We start from the raw sequence: 19,253 nt of genomic DNA, 5'->3' as shown, positions 1-19,253 counted from the left end.
ATCAACAGCCATTTCCTCACAGACAACGGATCCTAACATTCTTAACCTATCATTGTGTGACTTCATCCCTAGGACGTGTGCACACACCGACTTTCCTTCTTTATGTTTACTTGCCAAACGGGTTTGAGTGATCTTGAACTTTTCAAGCCTTTGAACTTGTGGGTTAGGGAGAATAATTTAAGGAGGAGGAGGAAGTGAAGCATGATCTCTTGTTCCTCGATCGAATCGTGGAATATCATCTTCATGTGGAATGCTTGTTCCACGGGATTTGAGAAGACCATAGTTGTCGAACTTTGACATCTACAATACGAGAGAAAACGAATTCAAGTTAGTTGATTGATTGAGTCCTTAGCAAATCACCCAAAAGAAATACTCAGGCTAGGACCCAACACAATATTCTACAACTCGGGAGAGGGATGCCGTAACCCAAATTGCAGAACATTTGAAGGTAAGTGAATGACGATTCACTAATTTCCACCATGAAAAACGAAAAAGAATTTAAGTTTTAAATCTACGAAAACTCCTAGATCCTTTGAGATTCATTGAACTTTCAATGGCATGTTTAAATCTCGATATGCCCCTCTTGTTTATGACTGGGATGCCGAGGATCACAAAGCGGGTGTGAATAACCATGCAAACTTACATGGTGCCCTCACATGTTACGATCACCTATTCGATGTGCCGGTAAACCACACATGCTCCACCAAACTATGACAAACATTGAGTCACCCTTTGCTACCTTTGCTTAGACCCATTTAGTGTGCCGGTTAACCACACACGCTCCACTAACGTCTTCGCAAGGGCACAAAGTGTAATTTCATGGAATTGCATCAATTCACTTTTGCCTAAGTAACTAAGATTGGGAATTTTATGAAAACATTTAGTTACTTTTATACTTCATTATACTTATAATGGAAGGTTTTGTCCCATCCTACCCGTTCGGCTAACGACCCTCCACTAGTCAAGAGTGCGGTGGGTAAGAGTGGATACCCATTCAATCGCCATTTTATAGGCAATTTCCTTAAACACCCCTTATAGACCAGCTTCGTGAATGAGGCCTACTAACGGTAAGACTGACTTTTACTCATACATATATAATGTTAGGCTTTTAATGTTATATATAGTATAGGGTGTATTTTATACTTTCAAAATACTAGGTGGTCTAATTTAACAATTATACTTTTAATTCAATTAAATTGTAGACCTTAAATTTTATGGATTTATTAAACCTCTTTTAATTATATACCTTAATTAATTAATAAAACCATAAGGGTGTGATTTGAACTTTTTCAAAACTATGCTAGGGTCTTAGAATTTAACATTCCTAATTAAACTTTTAATCAACTTCTAAATTCCAAAACTTGAGGGAAAGTTTTTGAAACATTTCAACACATTAGGGTTTAGAATTTAAATATACATCAAAATTAAACCATTTAATCAAAATTTAAATTCCAAAACTTGAGGGCAAGTTTTGAAACCTTTTTCAAAACATTAGGGTTTCAACTATTTAAATTTCAAAACAACAAAACTTTTGGGTTCAAATTCAAACTATAAAACCTAAAGGGCAAAATATGAAACTTTTCATAACAACAAGGATCAAATAACAAATAATTCAAATTAACATTTAATCACATAATTATCCATATTTGATTTATTTAATGATTTCTTGCAAAACAATTTATCAATTTACTCAAAATAATTAATCAATTATCTTATAAGGAAACAATTATCTTATTAATTGATAAATATCTTCAATTAGATCAAAAATATTGTCAAATATATCATATAATCGGATTAATATTGATCTAACATGATAAGGTAACTATCCCAATGCAAAAACAACAAGAAATCCCGAGATAAGCTCTATCCGACGAGTTGACTCGTCGAGTCAAGCCTGGACTCGTCGAGTCACCTTGGACTCGGCGAGTCCAGCCTCCAAAACACCAAAAATCGAATTTTTCAGATATACAATGCATCAATACAATTGAAACCAAGCTAGGCTCTGATACCACTGATGGGTTTTGGTCATAAGACATCCTATGTGCTCATACAAACCCTAATGCTTGGATCTAGGTTTCTCTATTGTACATGCTTTGAATCCAAGACTATAAACCCTAATTCTAGCATATGGAAATCAATATTAACATATAATTAGGTTTAAGATATTATCTTGATTGTTATGTAGCAATAACAATCCTAATTCCTCCTTGAATTGACTTTGGAAGGCTTAGAGTCACAAGTGTCACTCCTTTAATGGCTTACAAACACCAAGAGCAAATGGAGAAGGTATAAAGAGAGAGGAGAGGTGTTAGAATTTGTCCCTAGGACTTCTTGGGAAGGCTTAGACGAATTCATGTGCCTTAGGGGGTTTATATAGGTGTAAAGATTAGGGTTTTAGTCCTTATCCTTATCTAGTTGCTTGCCCACCAAGCAACCATAAGATAAGTCTTAGAAACCCTTATCCTAGTCAAATTCTAAGGCATTATCACCTTAAATTCGTTCACCCTATATTTAAGATAATCCTTACCTTATTTTGTAACTATCACATAATTACAATTCAGCCCCTCTAGTTTAATTAATTACACTTGATCATAAAATTAATTCTTAATTAATTATTGACCAATATTAATTAAACAAATATGATTTCTCCTTTAATATATTATTCTTATAACATATTAATAAATCATAATAACATCTCTCTCTATTTATTTCTCCAATCAAGTTGCTTTGGTGAAGGCAACCCAAAAGGACCATGCACCATTGGGTCAAGTACATACCAAAATAGTTATGGACTTAGACACTAATACAACAGCTTCTTCATGTCAACTTTGTTTTCGACGTTCTTTATATCCACGAAAATGTATCGAAGAGCTCTACAATATTATCTAAATATCTTGGACTAAAAAATTCTTAAATAAAAATCCATATTTCATGCAAGAACCCGACCTATGACTTTTACCTTTCTACCCTTCGACCCAAAAAAAACAATTCAAGGGTAAAATCTCTTAACTAACATTACCTCCTTCCACAAGTACTAAAATTGCCCTCTTTAAGGCCTAAAGCCTTACACAATCGACTTCCTGCCCACAGCCCAGAAACGGCAGGAAACAAGATGTTATAATTTACATGTCGCGCACCCCAAAATCGACTACAAATAGGATACCAAGCCTCATTCATTCCTCCACACCTCTTATATCCTTCTCTCTCGATTTTCTTCAGTTCTAGAATCATTTTCCTTGGTTTTAGTGTTCGGAGAAGCCCTAGGACCCCTGAAGTAGTAGTAGCTAGCAAGTAGAAGCTCTGCCAGTGCAATTTCCAGAATTTTGTCTAGGAAATCTTGGTAAGTTAAATTACACTCATCCTTATTTTAGTGTAATTTATATTTATAAGCCATAGTCATTATTATGAACCTATAAATAAGATTTATCAGTAATCCCATGTCGTTATACTTATTGATCTACTTACGAGAGAGGTGTCTAGGATGGTCACGTTGGCTTGGTTGTTGGATTTCAGAAAAGCTATTATGCTGAAATGATCATGCCTCCTAATTGTCGTGACTGACTAATCCTTACTTGATAGATCTTGATGTACACATTGGGATTAGTGAGGAATCTAGACTATAATTATTATAGTCACCAGAATTACAAAACTAGACTAAGGCTTAATACTTTATACGTCTAGGTCTTTTCAAAATACGAAGTGAAGCAATGCCGAAATCGTCAATCAGTTTTATCAAGTGAGTGCATAGTTACTTTCAAACTTACATATAGATACAACTATTCTAATTGCTTAAATGTTATCTGCGCTATCTTGATGTGTTTAATATGTACATGCGACATGATATAGTTATTACTTGTTTAAAATATATATACTTTATCGTACTTAATAATATGATTGGATAGTGAAGGGTTGAGTGAAATAACAGATGAGAGGTTGTGATAGGGCTGTGTGAGATAGTGATTATGATATGTTAGTGAAAGTCGTGCGGAATTATAAGTCGTGTCTATCCCAAGTGCTTTTGTACTACCGTGCTTATCCAAGGTACTTTTGTATTGTCATTCTTATCCCAAGTACTCTTGTACTGACGTGCCTGATGTTACTATCCAAAGTACCGATGTATTGTTGTGTTGTCGTGTTTACCCAAAGTATTATCATATTGTTATGCCTAATCATCTAGAAATTTTAGTTGTCTGTTGATTAAGATCCTTTGAGAAAGATCCCTCGAGATCATCATATTAGAATTAGTAAGTGAGAATAATGGGAGTGGGGTAGTTAAGTTATTTGAATGGTGAAGAATATATAATTAAAAATTTATAATATTGTGGGTTGAAAACCCTATGTACTCACTAGGTTTCCCAAACCTGACCTACTTAGTTTCCTTGCACCATAGGTAATTATATATGGATAATGATGTATGTATCTGCTAATAAATTGAAAGAGATGTAGATCATTAGTGTAATAAAACGTAGTAAGTGTAACGACCCAAAATTTTCAAATAAAATTTTTATTTTTAATTAGCCAAAACATTCCCATAAAAAGTGAAATATCAATGACAATTGTTTTCAAATCCATAACATCAACATTTTATTTCAAATATCAAAGTGTCCCATCAAATGAAATGTCGGTGAGTGCATGCCGCAACATCAAGCCTTTCCCTTGCCCTTAGGCTCAGAAGTACCTGAAACAAATCAACAAACTGTAAGCTAATTCTTACTGAGTTCCCCAGAGCATACCCCATACAATCCACATAATCACATAATCCATAATAGCTCTTAAGCTACACATAATACATAAGTCATGCAAACAAACATATAAGGATGCCAAGGAAACCTTCCAAGGTCTTATACCAGGTGCCACTGCAAACCCCATGTGGTCTTAACTATCTACCATGGGACCCCCCCCCCCCCCCTCCGCATGGTCTTTGCTAGCTGCCACTAGAACCCCTACGTGGTCTTGGCTACCTACCATGGGAACCTCCACACAGTCTTCACTAACCATAAAAATGATATACGAGTTAAACATGTAAACATACTAGGAAGTCGTGGAAACCCTCCAAGGACTTACTCCAAATGTCTTAGGAACCTCTAAGTCCCTCTGAGTGCTTACGACATGCGTACCACTCCTATATGCTTAGTGTACTGAGTCCCTGAGCTGTACGTGCTGCGTACACTATACTACGCCCATCGTACGAACATATTAAGCACCTTTTCCATTAAGTGCTTATTACTTTATGTTCCAATGTCCAATCTTTAAATCCGAGTTCATTAAGACGACATAAGGCATAAAGTTGGCAACTTTATGCCTTTGCATGTTCTACATGCTCCCAACAACCCATTAAGACCTTTCCAAGAGTCTTAATCCATGAATGAGGTCAAAACACGCATCAAGACTCCATTTTTATGTTATGAATGGACCAAAGGACTTCAGATCCGTCTTCCCAAAGCTCTGGAGTTGCTTAAACTCTCAAGAGGTGGTCCAAGAACACAAAAAAGGACTAAAGAGAAAACCCTAGCTCTAGGAATGAAAATAATGACCAAGGTGAAAGCTTTTTACCTCCTCAAGCTTCTTAAGCCGCTCAAAATGTAAGATCCAGGAGCTCTTCCACGTTCAATCTTGTTTCCTCCTCTTCCTTGTAGCTAACACACCAAAGGATGGTGTTTAAACACTCACAAGCTCAAGAACACACACTCTAATGATTTTAGGGTTTCCAAGGACGTTTGAGGGTGAAGGAGGCCAATTAGGGTGAGGCTCAAATGAGATAAGGATGCTGATATAGGTCTTAAGTCCGGAAATTAGGGTTTGAACATTCGTCACGTACGCCCCGCGTACCCTTTGGTACGCCCATCGTATGTGTTGGCCCTCCGCGATCATCCATGCATGGTACGCTAAGCGTACTCCTGAAGTACCCCGAACGTACTTAAGGGACCTATATGCAATATTTATAATTTCAAGGGTTCCAAAGGTAATAACTGATTTGGAGTGTTACAGTAAGTCTTCATTTATGTTTATCTTTCTGTATTGACAATGACATCCCATGTTTTATAAATAAAACACATTTCTTCAAAAATACTTTGATAATAATATTATCATGTTTTTAGACAAATTAATATTTTTTAAAAGAATGCTCTGATTTAATAAGTATAAACAAATCGGTATCTTTTGGCCGTAAAAAAATAAGGATGTCACAACTGTATATTTAGAGTTAATTTATACCTATATTATTTGTTGGGTTTGACACTCTATGAGCATTCAAACTTGATAAATCTAAATTGTTAATAATAAAGCTATACACCCCACATATATGAATTTCTTTTGCATTTAGGGGCGTAGTTGTCAATTACTAGATATAAGGGACTAATATGACATCATAGCCAAAATACAACGACCTTTTTGAAACTCATAGTTAGTTGTTCTGGGTTTAGCATCGCTGTCAAGAGTCAAGAAACAGTGCCGTCTTCAATTGAACCCAAGGTATCCAATTATCATAACCATGGAGTCTCAAAGACACAAAAGTAAACAAAAACACATACATTTGTTTGAACTGGCCCAATTTGAAGTAAAAGTGGATCAATTTTTGTAGGATTCATAAGTTTTTGACAGCAAAAGCGATCAATCAAGTGTTGTCAACTTCAATCCAATTGGCATAGACAATTACAAACGAGTGCTACTACTACGAATTGATAACTCATCTCAGAGCAAAATTCCTCACGCAAGGTCGAGAACGGTAGAGGGCTCCGTACACCCCTATTGGAGGCATGAGTGTCTCTCTACAAGCTGGCTCAGCTGCCTGCGGTTGTTCATTACAATTGAAGTCGATTCGATCATCGTGCCCGTGCTTTTGAATGATTACGATGCAGCTAGTGGGGGTTTGGTTTGAAATTGCGGTAAGAAGAAGACGATCATCGTTTTCGCGATAGGATTTTGGTTGCCTGATATGGCTAATAATGTCAATGGAGGTTCTTCTAACGCTCTCGCAAATGATCTTACAGGTAAACTTCTATCTATTTGTATCTATATGTGTGTGAATTCCAGAACAGTATGGTTCACGTTTTTGTTCAATTTCTATAGAAATTCACTAGGTATTTGTTATACATTTAACTGGTTGATGATATTTACCTAATTGTTTATCTTTGTGGAATCTGAATCTGTATGGAGTTGCAGATAAAAGATCTTGAAGACACAGGGAAGATGAACTCCAGTCCTTGAGATTGTTTTCCATGGACTTGGTTCCTATTGGGTAAGACAGTTTTCATCAACAAAAGCAATAACCTTCTAAAGTACACCATTTTAGCAAATAAAATTGCACATTACTAATGCTAAACTAGCCTTTATTTTCTTGGCTTTGTGATTAAATGGTCTTCCAATATGCTTATCAGTAATTTTATGCTATCTCTTCCACTCACATTTCCCTACAAAACATGACTTGTTTGTTCAAGGTGCACAATAAAAGTTATGATTAAGTGTAGCATTCCCAAAAGAATCACAAAGTTTATAGATCAAATCATCAAACAAAGACTAGTAATCGATTTGGGACAAAACTTTTTATTGGTTGTGAAAGTTTTGATAAGATGTCTTACACTCTTACTACCTAACTTTGTACATATTATTACATCTGCAAGAACTATTTTTGACTTTTTTCCATTTGTGCAACCATAATGCAGATTCTTTTCATGGTTCATTTTGTTGTTAATGGTTCTCTTAATCTGCCTTTTTGTCCCCAACAGGTATGTTACTCCTCCTTTCTGTTTATGATTCATATGTTTTTCCATCATTTTATCAAACTGCTTCTTTAGTAATCCTTTAGTGAGTATAAACTGATTCGTGATTATGTTTATCTTTATAACTTATTAATTAAAGTTATAAATCCCAAGTGTATGTAATTTAAACTTCTTAATGAGTCTTTTACTCATGTTTTGATGCCTGTTTTTGCCATAAGGAGTTTGAAATTATAAATTTAGAAATTCTTATACTCTTTGTTTTTGTTTTTATGTTAATTTCATGTTTTTACATTGATATTCCCTTTTCTATAACAGTTTTGGTGATAAGTGCTAATAATTTGGCTTAAACAACCTTTTTGTGGCTTTTTCTTTTTTCCATTTTTCTCCATTAACTCGTGTATGAGTAAAGTGGCTAAAAATGTGTAAAGATGTTTGTCTAGATAAAGTTCTGTATATATAAAGCCTGTTTCTTTTTAAAAACTTTGAACAAGACAAAATGACCCTTTTACCCTTTCATCTTGAAAAAACAAATTCCACAACATTTGATAGGAAAAAAGAAGGACAAACAGGTAAAGAGTTGGTATCTTACTTACTACATGTTTATACTGTTACATGAGAGACCCTTAACTTTGGAATTAATGACATTTTCTACCCAACTAAGTCTTTTTTTTTTTATTTAAATATATTCGTAAGTATTCCACATCATTGTTGAGGGTCTCTCTTGTTGTAGCCTTTTCATTTTCATTGTCTGTTATAGTATTTGTCTTGATGTTGTTAATGTTTCAGTTATTTTGGTGTATATATAACATCTGATTAGCTTTTCAACTGATATAACAGTACTTTCAAGTAATAATTCATCAACTTATTTAAATTTTAGTTGTTGGTTTTTTGTTAACATGTTGTCTCTCTTCTCTTGGAAAAATGGACCATAAGATTTTCAGAGGACCATTTTGTTTCCACTTTCTTGATAGCGACTCATTAGCCCATCACTTGCAGCCTTTTAATTTACCAGTCTACTCATTCATCTATTCTTTTTATTATTATTATTATTTTTAAATCATAATCACATTTATCAAATAATAAGGTTCACCTTAATATCTTTTAAATCGACCACGTTTCAGGGTAATTGGAAGAATAACTTTTTTACGGAGTAGGGTTTTAAGTTTTAACACCACATGCTTTTTTACAAGTGGAAATATGCTGATTAGAGATGTGTCTATTTTGTGTTGTTAATTGTTAATTTATTTTTCTACATAAAGTTTAAAGTTAAAGAATGGTCCCTTTAAGTGTACCCTTCTTTCTTTCATCTTTACAATTATTCTGTTTTATTCCTAACTTTGGAAAACGGAATAAATTCTTAGCATTAAAGTTCTGGTTTGCCTTCGTTGCATTGGCACCTTTGTAACGTTTGTTACCCAACTCAATGCCCATGAAGCATTTTTAGAATTATTCTCTTTGTCAAGAACATTTCCTTTTTTTTTTTTTATGTGTTATCACTATTAATATAAGTAATTAATACGAATAACTAAAATGGGTGCGCATTTTATGTCCTTAAAAGTTTGATTTGAAAGCCACGTTAATTCATCCTTCAATTTCCATTTTAGCGAATGTTCTCCACAAAACAATCTACATTTGTCCCGACACACACATGCATGCATCGAATGGTTGTACAACAACCGTACGGATGTAAATGTCAATGTACAAACATGTGAAGCCATGTTTTCGTTTCCACTCGTCGAATCTTTGTGAGAGAATTTGAAACAGAATGTATTATTATTATTATTATTATGGTATCATTTCCAAGAAATTTCGTACCCATGTCAATATGTGATATGATTTGATGACGTGTGAAATGACGAGAATACCCTTTTTACTTGTTGGGATATTGGTCTCAAGATGCCATATAACCAGAGACAAAACTGGCACTTGTGTTGGTACTTGGCAGTTGGCAGGGGGGAGAGCAAATAGTCGCAGGCGGAGCCAATCGAGTACCGCTCTTGTGTTGTGTTGGTTGGTGTGCGAGAAATATTGGATAAAAGTTGAATGGTTAAATATTGATTTAGGTGGCCTTTTTTTTCCCTCCTAGTCTTATTCTTGCTCAATCTCTATGCTTCGATACAAAGTATCACCGTATGCGTCACTCACTTCACTTATTTCAATACCAAATTATTGCTTATTTTTTTTTCTTTTTCTTTTTCTTTTTATGGCCAATATATATATATATATATATATATATATATATATATATATATATATATATATATATATATATATATATATATATGTGTGTGTGTGTGTGTCATTTTATTTGAAATAATTATGATGATATTTCTAGTAAACTTAACCTTGCTTTTAAGATTAGTTAAACTCATATCATATACTTTTTTTTTCTTTTTAATAATCTAAAAAAATCTTTATAATGGAAGACAAATCATTGCCAATTAATGCCATGTTTTGCCCCACATTAATTTTTAAAGAATTAAATTCCATTACAATTTCTGCCTACAAAACGTGTCAATATATATATATATATATATATATATATATATATATATATATATATATATATATATATATATATATATAGTGGTTGCGTTGGTGGGAGTTGTGGTGGGAGCTGTGGCGGAGGTGGTGACAAAGGTGACGGAGATGGTAGCTGTAAAGGTGATGGAGGTGATGTCAGTGGGTGGTAGGTGACGGTGACAATGACGGTGATGGAGCGGTGGTGGTTGGTGGCGGAGGGAAGGTGGTGGATTCATATATGAAAAATACTTATATTTATATTCACATATGAATATTACCAATCAATGTTATGGTGATACGACAGAGCGTTTTGCGATAAATATAAATGATTGACTAAGAATGATTTTTTTATTTTTAATTTGTTTTCAAACTTACCCCTCTCTCTCTCTCTCTCTCTCTCTCTATATATATATATATATATATATATATATATATATATATATATATATATATATATATATATATATATATATATATATTATCGGTTATTCGAACGTTGCATTGAATGATAAATCCAACATAATATTTTGTTTGATTTTATTATTTGGACTAAATTACATTTTTGGTTTTTGTTATTAATTGATTTCTTTTTCGGTTTTGGTTTCTAAATGAATTGCGTTGTAATTTAATTGTTTAAAATAATTAAGTTTAGTAATTTTGGTTATAGTCCAAGTAAATTAATAATATTATTTATTATTTTGTTATATGGTTTTTACAAGTGTTTACTGTTATATGAAAGATTATATTTGAAGCAAGAACCAAATGTAATTTAATAATAATTTAGAAAATTTGATATTAATTAAATAATAAATATTTATAAAAAATCAATATAAAATGCAGTATAGTCGTTTTATTTGGAATATGCTCCAAAACTATTAGGAAACTTAAAATTAAGAGAAAAAAGTTTCAACCTAATTTGATTGGCTACTAAAAATAAAAACCCAACTAAACTCTTGACCAAAATATAACTTCGTCAAATTTGTCTACATTTAAGGTTGTTGCTAAAACAATTATGGAAATCGGATTTCCATTGTAATGGAAATTAAAAAAAAAAAAAAAAAATGTTGAATAGGACTATTTAAATCATTCAAAATGCATGATTGAATAAGATGAAATATTTAATTGATATATATATATATATATATATATATATATATATATATATATATATATATATATATATATATATATATATATATATATAGAGAGAGAGAGAGAGAGAGAGAGAGAGAGAGAGAGAGAGAGAACTTAACCATAGTTAGATGCTGAGTTGGCATTTTCAGTGTTTATTCATCAATAGATTGTAGGAATTAAATGACCAAATTAAGTTTTATGAAAAGTGAGATGTTGATGTGATAAATGAATTTAAAACAATATATTAACAGTGTTGTAATAATCCATAAAAACAAAGAGTTGAGACATTTCAAGAAAGGGTAATAGAGCCAAGGATTACAAGAGCTTCTAGCCATGGTCCCCTTCTTAATGCAACATGCATAAATGGGTGTCTTAGAATATGCCAACATTGTCATGGCCACCACTTCAACCCTCCATGTCACCCATCTTGGTACCATTTGTGTCATTGTGTGCAAAAATATATAATATATAAACGTTTTCGATGAGATCAGATACATTTAATACTGATTCGGTCATCATACATGCCATGTTTCCTATCGACTCTATTTATGTGGAAACACATTTAGTTGTTAAGCTCTACTTAAGGAGTCTTGGCCTATTAGTACCCACATGATAACACATATCACATCCTCCATGTTATACACGATCTTGACCTACATATAGCTTTCTTTAATTAAGAGTGAATAATATCAATTCAAATATCATTTAATATAAAATACTTAGATAGACTAATAGACATGTTTGGATCATATGAATAACCACATAGAACTCATGTGTCATAGACTATTCATATGTACGAAAGTATATGTCTCAATTAGGCCATGGTCATGTCAAAATATTTGCATGTATTCACACTTCAAATCAAACTCCAACCATTTAATTCCACTTGTCAAATCTTAAATTAAAGATTAATTATTTTAATATCACTAACCCTTTTTGGGTTCACTTGAAAGAGATTGGGTGGATGATAAAGAACCTAAAAAGAAGTAAATTTTAAAGATTATCCTTACAAAACCTACTAACAGAAAGGTGAATTCATATACATATAGTTAAAGATACAACCTCACAAAGGGGGAAAAGAAACTATATATAATAGAACCACAAAGTGACATTTAACATTATCTCTAAAATAAAAACTCTTGGGCAAAAGTTTTTTGGCGGTTGAAAAACAAATTTTATATTCCATTTATTTCATAAAAAGAAACTATAACTTGCAATTGATATATTTAATATTATTAAATAATAAAACGGGAAATGTCACACTATTTCAACCGAAATTTTACCATTGAACTAAAAACCATTTTTGCTATATATTTTCAATTATTTGATAGAAATTGGGCATTTTAAATAAATATTGCTTCCTCAATTCAAGATAAGATATCACAACTTTCGTGGCAATTTATAAGCTCTTAAAAACAACCATTTGCAACCACAAAAGGATGCCCATTTCATCCTGACATCTCTTAGATACTAACAAGGAGAACCATAAATTAAAGTTGCAAGTTTCACAAACACAACAAATGCCCATCAAATCAAAAAAAAAAAAAAAAAAAGCCGAGAAGGGATCGTTATCCTATTCTATTGTGACTAATTTTTTCTTGGATTTCTAAATCTTAATTTTTACAAAATTTAGAATGAATAGGGTAAATTTGATGAATAATCCTTAATCATCTGTCTATGAATGTTATTTATTTTTCTTTAATTGGCTTATAGATCATATACAAAACAAAATCTGGATACAGGATTCCCTCTTGTTAGAAGACATGGTATCATCATCTTACTCCATTGTTCATAAAAATGGATCATGAAGAACAAAAAAAAAGGACCCTTTAACTTCAGTTATTTGACGTGTCATTCTCTTATATTCGTTATTTTATATGTCCCGTTGGATAAAGAAAGTGGCATACGACAATATAGTTTACACGGGTTACTCACTAATATACATATCTGTCTATAAAGGGGATGAAAGGATATGGGTAGGCCCCACCTCTCTCTCTCTCTCTCTCTCTCTCTCTCTCTCTCTCTCTCTCTCTCTCTCTCTCTCTCTCTCTCTCTCTCTCTCTCTCTCTCTCTCTCTCTCTCTCTCTCTCTCTCTCTCTCTCTCTCTCTCTCTCTCTCTCTCGTGTGTGTGTGTTCAAGAAAATTAACAATTCTTTCCAGCCGCTTTTCGATGGCATCTCTCTCTTTCAAATTGGTAGGGTCGACTCGTTTATGTATATATACCCAACACCCATGGCTTCAAGACTCCATCAATTCCTAAAGCTTCTCTTTCTTTCTTTACCTAAGAAAACAAAACACAAAGTATTACTAGTAGTACTTGCTTTGCCACCAACTAACCAAAACCCCTCTCTTTCCTCCTTTTTGTTTGTATTCTTGTTTTTGGTTTTGTGATTGTGTTTTTCTGTTTGCACACTCTCTCTATCTAATAACTTTTGTATTATATATATAGTTTCTTCTTCTTTTTTTTTTTTTTTTTTAACTTAATTGTTTAGTTCCCTCTTTCCCTAACACCAAGAATTTTGAGCCATGTGTAATCCAACACCATCTTCCCCTTCCAATTTTGTCATTTCCAAGAACACCCATTTCAACAATCATCATAACAATGACCCCCCAAAATCTACTGATCATGATGATCATCTTCATTCATGGCCAACCCCTTCCGAGGTAACATCATGCGTCTTATTCTTTTAATCTTAAATTAGTTTGAAAGCTTGAATCTTTACGAATAAAGATCAAGAGAAGTTGAGATTGATAATTGCTTGTTGTTTCATTTTTTCTTCTCCAGGCATTGGAGGAAATCAAAGCCATTGGGAAGATTTCAGGACCCACAGCCATGACTGGTTTACTACTATACTCAAGAGCTATGATCTCCATGCTGTTTCTTGGCTATCTTGGTGAGCTTGAGCTCGCCGGAGGTTCACTCTCCATTGGATTCGCGAACATCACTGGTTACTCCGTCATCTCAGGTCTAGCCATGGGTATGGAGCCCATTTGTGGTCAAGCATATGGTGCGAAACAGATGAAACTCTTGGGAATAACGCTACAAAGAACAGTGCTTCTACTTTTGTCAACTTCTCTCCCAATCTCTTTCATGTGGTTCAACATGAAGAATATCTTGTTATGGTGTGGACAAGATGAAGAGATTTCATCCGCAGCTCACACTTTCATCATCTTCGCAATTCCAGACCTTTTCTTACTCTCTCTTCTTCACCCTCTTCGTGTTTATCTCCGAGCTCAGAACATCATTCTACCATTAACCTACTGTTCAGCTGTTTCAGTCCTTCTGCATGTCCCACTCAACTTCCTTCTCGTTGGGTATTTCAAGATGGGGATTTCTGGGGTGGCGATCGCGATGGTTCTCACAAATCTCAACTTGTTGTTCCTTCTGATCACGTTTGTTTACTTCTCCGGTGTTTACAGAGACTCATGGGTGGCACCAAGCTCCGACTGCCTTCGTGGGTGGTCTTCTTTGTTAGCTTTAGCGATTCCAACATGTGTTTCCGTTTGTCTCGAATGGTGGTGGTATGAACTTATGATAATGATGTGTGGATTACTCGTAAACCCTAAAGCAACCGTTGCTTCAATGGGGATTCTCATCCAAACTACATCATTGGTTTACGTTTTCCCATCCGCATTGAGCCTCGGTGTGTCAACGAGAGTTGGAAACGAGCTTGGGGCAAACCGACCAGCTAAGGCACGGATTTCGATGATTGTTTCACTTTTCTGCGCTATGGTTTTAGGACTTATGGCAATGGCGTTCACGACATTGATGAGGCACAAATGGGGTCGGTTTTTCACTAACGATTCAGAGATTCTTGAACTAACTTCGATCGCATTACCAATAATCGGACTATGTGAGCTTGGAAACTGCCCTCAAACAACTGGTTGTGGGGTGTTGAGAGGAAGTGCAAGGCCCACCATTGGAGCGAACATAAATTTGGGATCATTTTACTTGGTGGGAATGCCGGTGGCGATCATCATGGGGTTCGTTTTGAAAATGGGGTTCCCCGGACTTTGGTTAGGGTTGCTTGCAGCTCAGGGAACATGTGCCTTGCTCATGCTTTATGTTCTTTGTAAAACAGATTGGATTCTTCAAGTGGAAAGAGCTAAAGAGTTAACAAAATCACCATCATCTTCGTCTTCTAAACCTTCAAGAACTGCTAATCCGGTGTTACCAGTATCAAACAAGAATCTGCAGCCCAAGAACTCCACGGAAGCTAATCTTGAAGAAATCATGGTATCTGAAACGATGAAGAAGCAGGATAATTCTCGTTCGCTTGAAACAGATCCACTCATTATGCATTAATGACTCGACTTCATTTTCTTATTCTTTTTCTTCATCATCTGATGATTGTACTTGACACCATTTAGCCAGTAGATGTTCTTAATAGTCTGCAAATCTTTTTCTCTCTCTTAGCCTTGGCTGTATATTGTTCTTGATTCTGATGCTTTTTTTGCCCTAAAAAGATCATGCAGTTGTAATTGCTGAGCTATGCATAAAAGAATAGAATAAAAATAACATTTACAAAAAGCATTAGTTCATTGATCCATTACCTTCTGGCATTGATTCAGCGATGTAATTAGATTAAATTGATTCTCATTTTTGTAACTTACTTGTACATGTTATTTATTCGATGTACATGATATTAATAATTTGAAAGGTCGTGATTTAATGAACAACTTAATCATGCATACACAAATCAAGATCAAGAGTTTTATATATCATTGACGTTGCTTGTGATATGAATTCTGAATTGGATATCGTATGCCAAGGTACAAAGATTTGTTTCTAAATGATAATCGATGGCGTATGTGTACAGTATTCGGTACTCACCATAAAAGTGTGATAACGGTTTGATAATTATTTGTGTAGGAGTCGGTTTTTTAGTGGAATCGCAAGAAAATAATAATATTCTAGCAACAATTAATCTGAATATTTTTAAAATTGTTGAATCAACACCTTTATACTTTTTCATTTTTTTATAGTTTAATATTATGTATGGTATTTAAAATTGTTGAAACCAACATCTTTATACTTTTCATTTTTTTATAGTTTAATATTATATATGTATGGGATTGTGTATCCTTATAACAACATCTACTATATTTCTCTTTCTTATCGTTGTTTCCTCCCATATATAGCCACAAAAGTGTCTGCATGCCCTAAAAAGGAATATCATTTAGCATGATAATATGCTCATATTCCCCCAATAAGCCATCCACCACCATTTAATTTCCCGCACCTTTTTCAACAGCTTTGCAAAATTCGCGTAAAGAAAACCCTCATTAAAGTTATCGGACAGTAAATGGACTGGTCTAAAACAGTAATTGACTCTTGGAGCTCTGATGATTATGCAAACGAAGGTTGTTAAGATCGGGATCCTACGTAGTATTGTTTTTGAGTTTACAAGATCGGGATCGAGATCCTAAGCTCCCACAAAATAAAACATAATTTTAATTTATAATTTTTAAACATGAAAAATATTTCAAACATTTAATTTTTCGTTCAAAATTACAAAAACTTCAAAATATTAGTCATAAGTCACAAAATTATAAATGGTAAATAGCTAAAGGGTAAAAGATATAAAATGGTAAAAATAAATTTTATTTGCAAAAATAAATAAATAAATAAATAAAAATAAAAAAATCAAAGGAAGGTAGGATCGGATCGGATCTCGATCCTACGATCTTACGATCCTACCTGCAGCCCTACCCCAAATACGATCATTTTAAAATCCAGATCATTTTTCATACTTAGGATCATATGATCCTACGAATCTATGATCAGGATTGCATTTTGACAATCATGATATAAACTATAAACGTACAGCTGTAGGGAGTGGATGCGGTCTTAATTACCGCACCTTAGCCACGGTTTCAAAGAGGAACACCGCCCTTGACCGTGGTTTCCAGTGCGGACCGCATGTGGTAGTAGAGGGCCTCACTATTTCTCTCTCTCTCTCTCTCTCTCTCTCTCTATATATATATATATATATATATATATATATATATATATATATATATATATATATATATATATATATACACACACACACACACACCAAAGTTCCCACATCTTGTGTTTGGTAAAGAACCACACTTTTTATGGTATAATTGACATGGTATCTACGTGGTTGAGGAGGGAATACGGTTCTTATGACACCACATCCTCCAACCTAACAGACCAGATATGTTCTTGAGAAAAGATTAAATTTTCTCTTTATTTATCCTCATATCTATTTAATAACTAACATGTGTACTTTGATATTGACATTTGTCAAAATCCAATAATCCAATAATAAATAGGATAATAAATAAGAATATTTAGTAGGAGGATATCGAACTATGTTATTAGTAAAAGTAAACAGTAATTCATGACTAGGATCTTAATATGTCTACACTGTATATTGCAATGAAAAAAAATGAAAAAATTGCGGAACAAAAACAATATTAATCTTGCATGTTCAAAGTTTGAACAATGAATTTCCTACATGAAATTTAGCACCTCAAATGCTACGTTCTAATCGTCTATATATATGTTTTAATTACTCCCCATCTACTGCAATACAATTGAAGATCCGTATAAGGCTTCAAAATTTGAAGATTCTTATGGTGGAGGATTTTTGTAGAAATTAATGGGGACAAACGATGGAAAAGTATCAAAAGTTAAAGTTTTAGTTGCCTTGAATTTCATCAACTTTACCCCTATGCAAATTGCAAAGTCAGACTTGTATAGCTACTTATGAGACTTAAACCTTACTCAATCACCACACCGAATAACTTGATTCCATATCACCATTTAAAACAAACTTTGACGTCTTTATACCTTTTGTGACACTTTCTTCCCAATTTTAGGGACGGTCGGGTAGATGCCAAATCATGAAAGGTAAGAAGCTATTGGTTACCCACTTACATATAAATATTTTAGGATGATATTTAAAATTATAAAGATCCTAGATATTTGATTTGTAAATTTTTTTCATGACCAACAATGATCTAATTTTAGAGAGAATTTAAAACTCATTAAAAACATTTGAAAAAAGAAAGTCCAATTAATGGGAATTTTTTTGGTGCCAACACCCACAAATATATACAAGATAGGAAAAACATATGAAAAAAAGAAAGTTTAAAAATAGAAAGAAAACCGCTACAAAATTTCTAATTGTGTAACTTTTTCTTAAAAAAAAAAAAAACTTATTTAACAAAAAGAAAAATGAAATAACATACTTATAAATGTTATTGAAATAAAAAAAAAAATTGTTAAATTTCAATGAATTTAGAGAAAACAGTCGATTCATCATCGTGACTTAGGGTATATTTGATGTATTAGCTAAAAAGCTAGCTATTAGTTGTTAGATTAAAACTAGCTGCAAACTTATAACCTAATTGATTTGTCAAACGTAACAATTTGAAATAGCTTAAAAAATAAGCTAGTTGTGACTTTTTAGTATATATATATATATATATATATATATATATATATATATATATATATATATATATATATATATATATATATATAAGAGAGAGAGTGTGTGTGTGTGTGTATGTGTGTGTGTTAGGTACAAATGTTTATCACATTTATTGTGTGCTAAAATGAACCACTAAGAATTAAGCAAAATTAATTTATTATTTAATCAAATAAAGATATATATTAAATGATTTCTATAATTATATGTATATTAAATTATCCATATAATTATAATTCTTTTTTTATTGAAACTAATTAAATTCGTTATTAATATCAACAATGATATTCTAAGAGAATGAGAGTTTATTCTAGAAGAATAAGAGTTAAATCTATCAGAATGGGAGTGTATTCTAGTAGAATACACTCTTGTTCTTCATTTCCATTCAACTTTGTTGTATTTTAAGTGA

The 19,253-nt window shown here is 33.1% G+C and overlaps 1 protein-coding gene and 1 long non-coding RNA gene across 2 annotated transcripts; both read left to right on the top strand.

Moving 5' to 3' along the window:
- Positions 1-6,455: 6,455 nt before the first annotated feature.
- On the top strand, positions 6,456-8,594 carry LOC122194407 (uncharacterized). The gene is made up of 3 exons (XR_006184583.2): positions 6,456-6,989; positions 7,162-7,237; positions 7,662-8,594. It is a non-coding gene; the product is annotated as an uncharacterized LOC122194407 (long non-coding RNA).
- Positions 8,595-11,467: 2,873 nt separating this feature from the next.
- On the top strand, positions 11,468-16,075 carry LOC111877434 (protein DETOXIFICATION 48). Its single transcript, XM_023873958.3, has 2 exons — positions 11,468-14,039; positions 14,161-16,075. Exons 1-2 carry the CDS (start codon positions 13,902-13,904, stop codon positions 15,679-15,681), a joined length of 1,659 nt encoding a protein of 552 aa, XP_023729726.1. The 5' UTR covers positions 11,468-13,901; the 3' UTR covers positions 15,682-16,075.
- The last annotated feature ends 3,178 nt before the right edge of the window (positions 16,076-19,253 follow it).

The sequence above is a fragment of the Lactuca sativa genome, chromosome 6, assembly GCF_002870075.4.
Source record: "Lactuca sativa cultivar Salinas chromosome 6, Lsat_Salinas_v11, whole genome shotgun sequence".
NCBI classification, from domain to species: domain Eukaryota; kingdom Viridiplantae; phylum Streptophyta; class Magnoliopsida; order Asterales; family Asteraceae; genus Lactuca; species Lactuca sativa.
Note: the sequence above shows the minus strand (reverse complement) of the source record. Positions and strands in the feature narration are given on the sequence as shown.

What these genes read in the sequence shown, in the direction of transcription:
- LOC111877434 (XM_023873958.3), top strand. Translation starts at nt 13,902, where the DNA reads ATGTGTAATCCAACACCATCTTCCCCTTCCAATTTTGTCATTTCCAAG. An exon ending in CATGGCCAACCCCTTCCGAG is followed by an intron (nt 14,040 to 14,160) that starts GTAACATCATGC and finishes TTTCTTCTCCAG; the next exon opens with GCATTGGAGGAAATCAAAGC.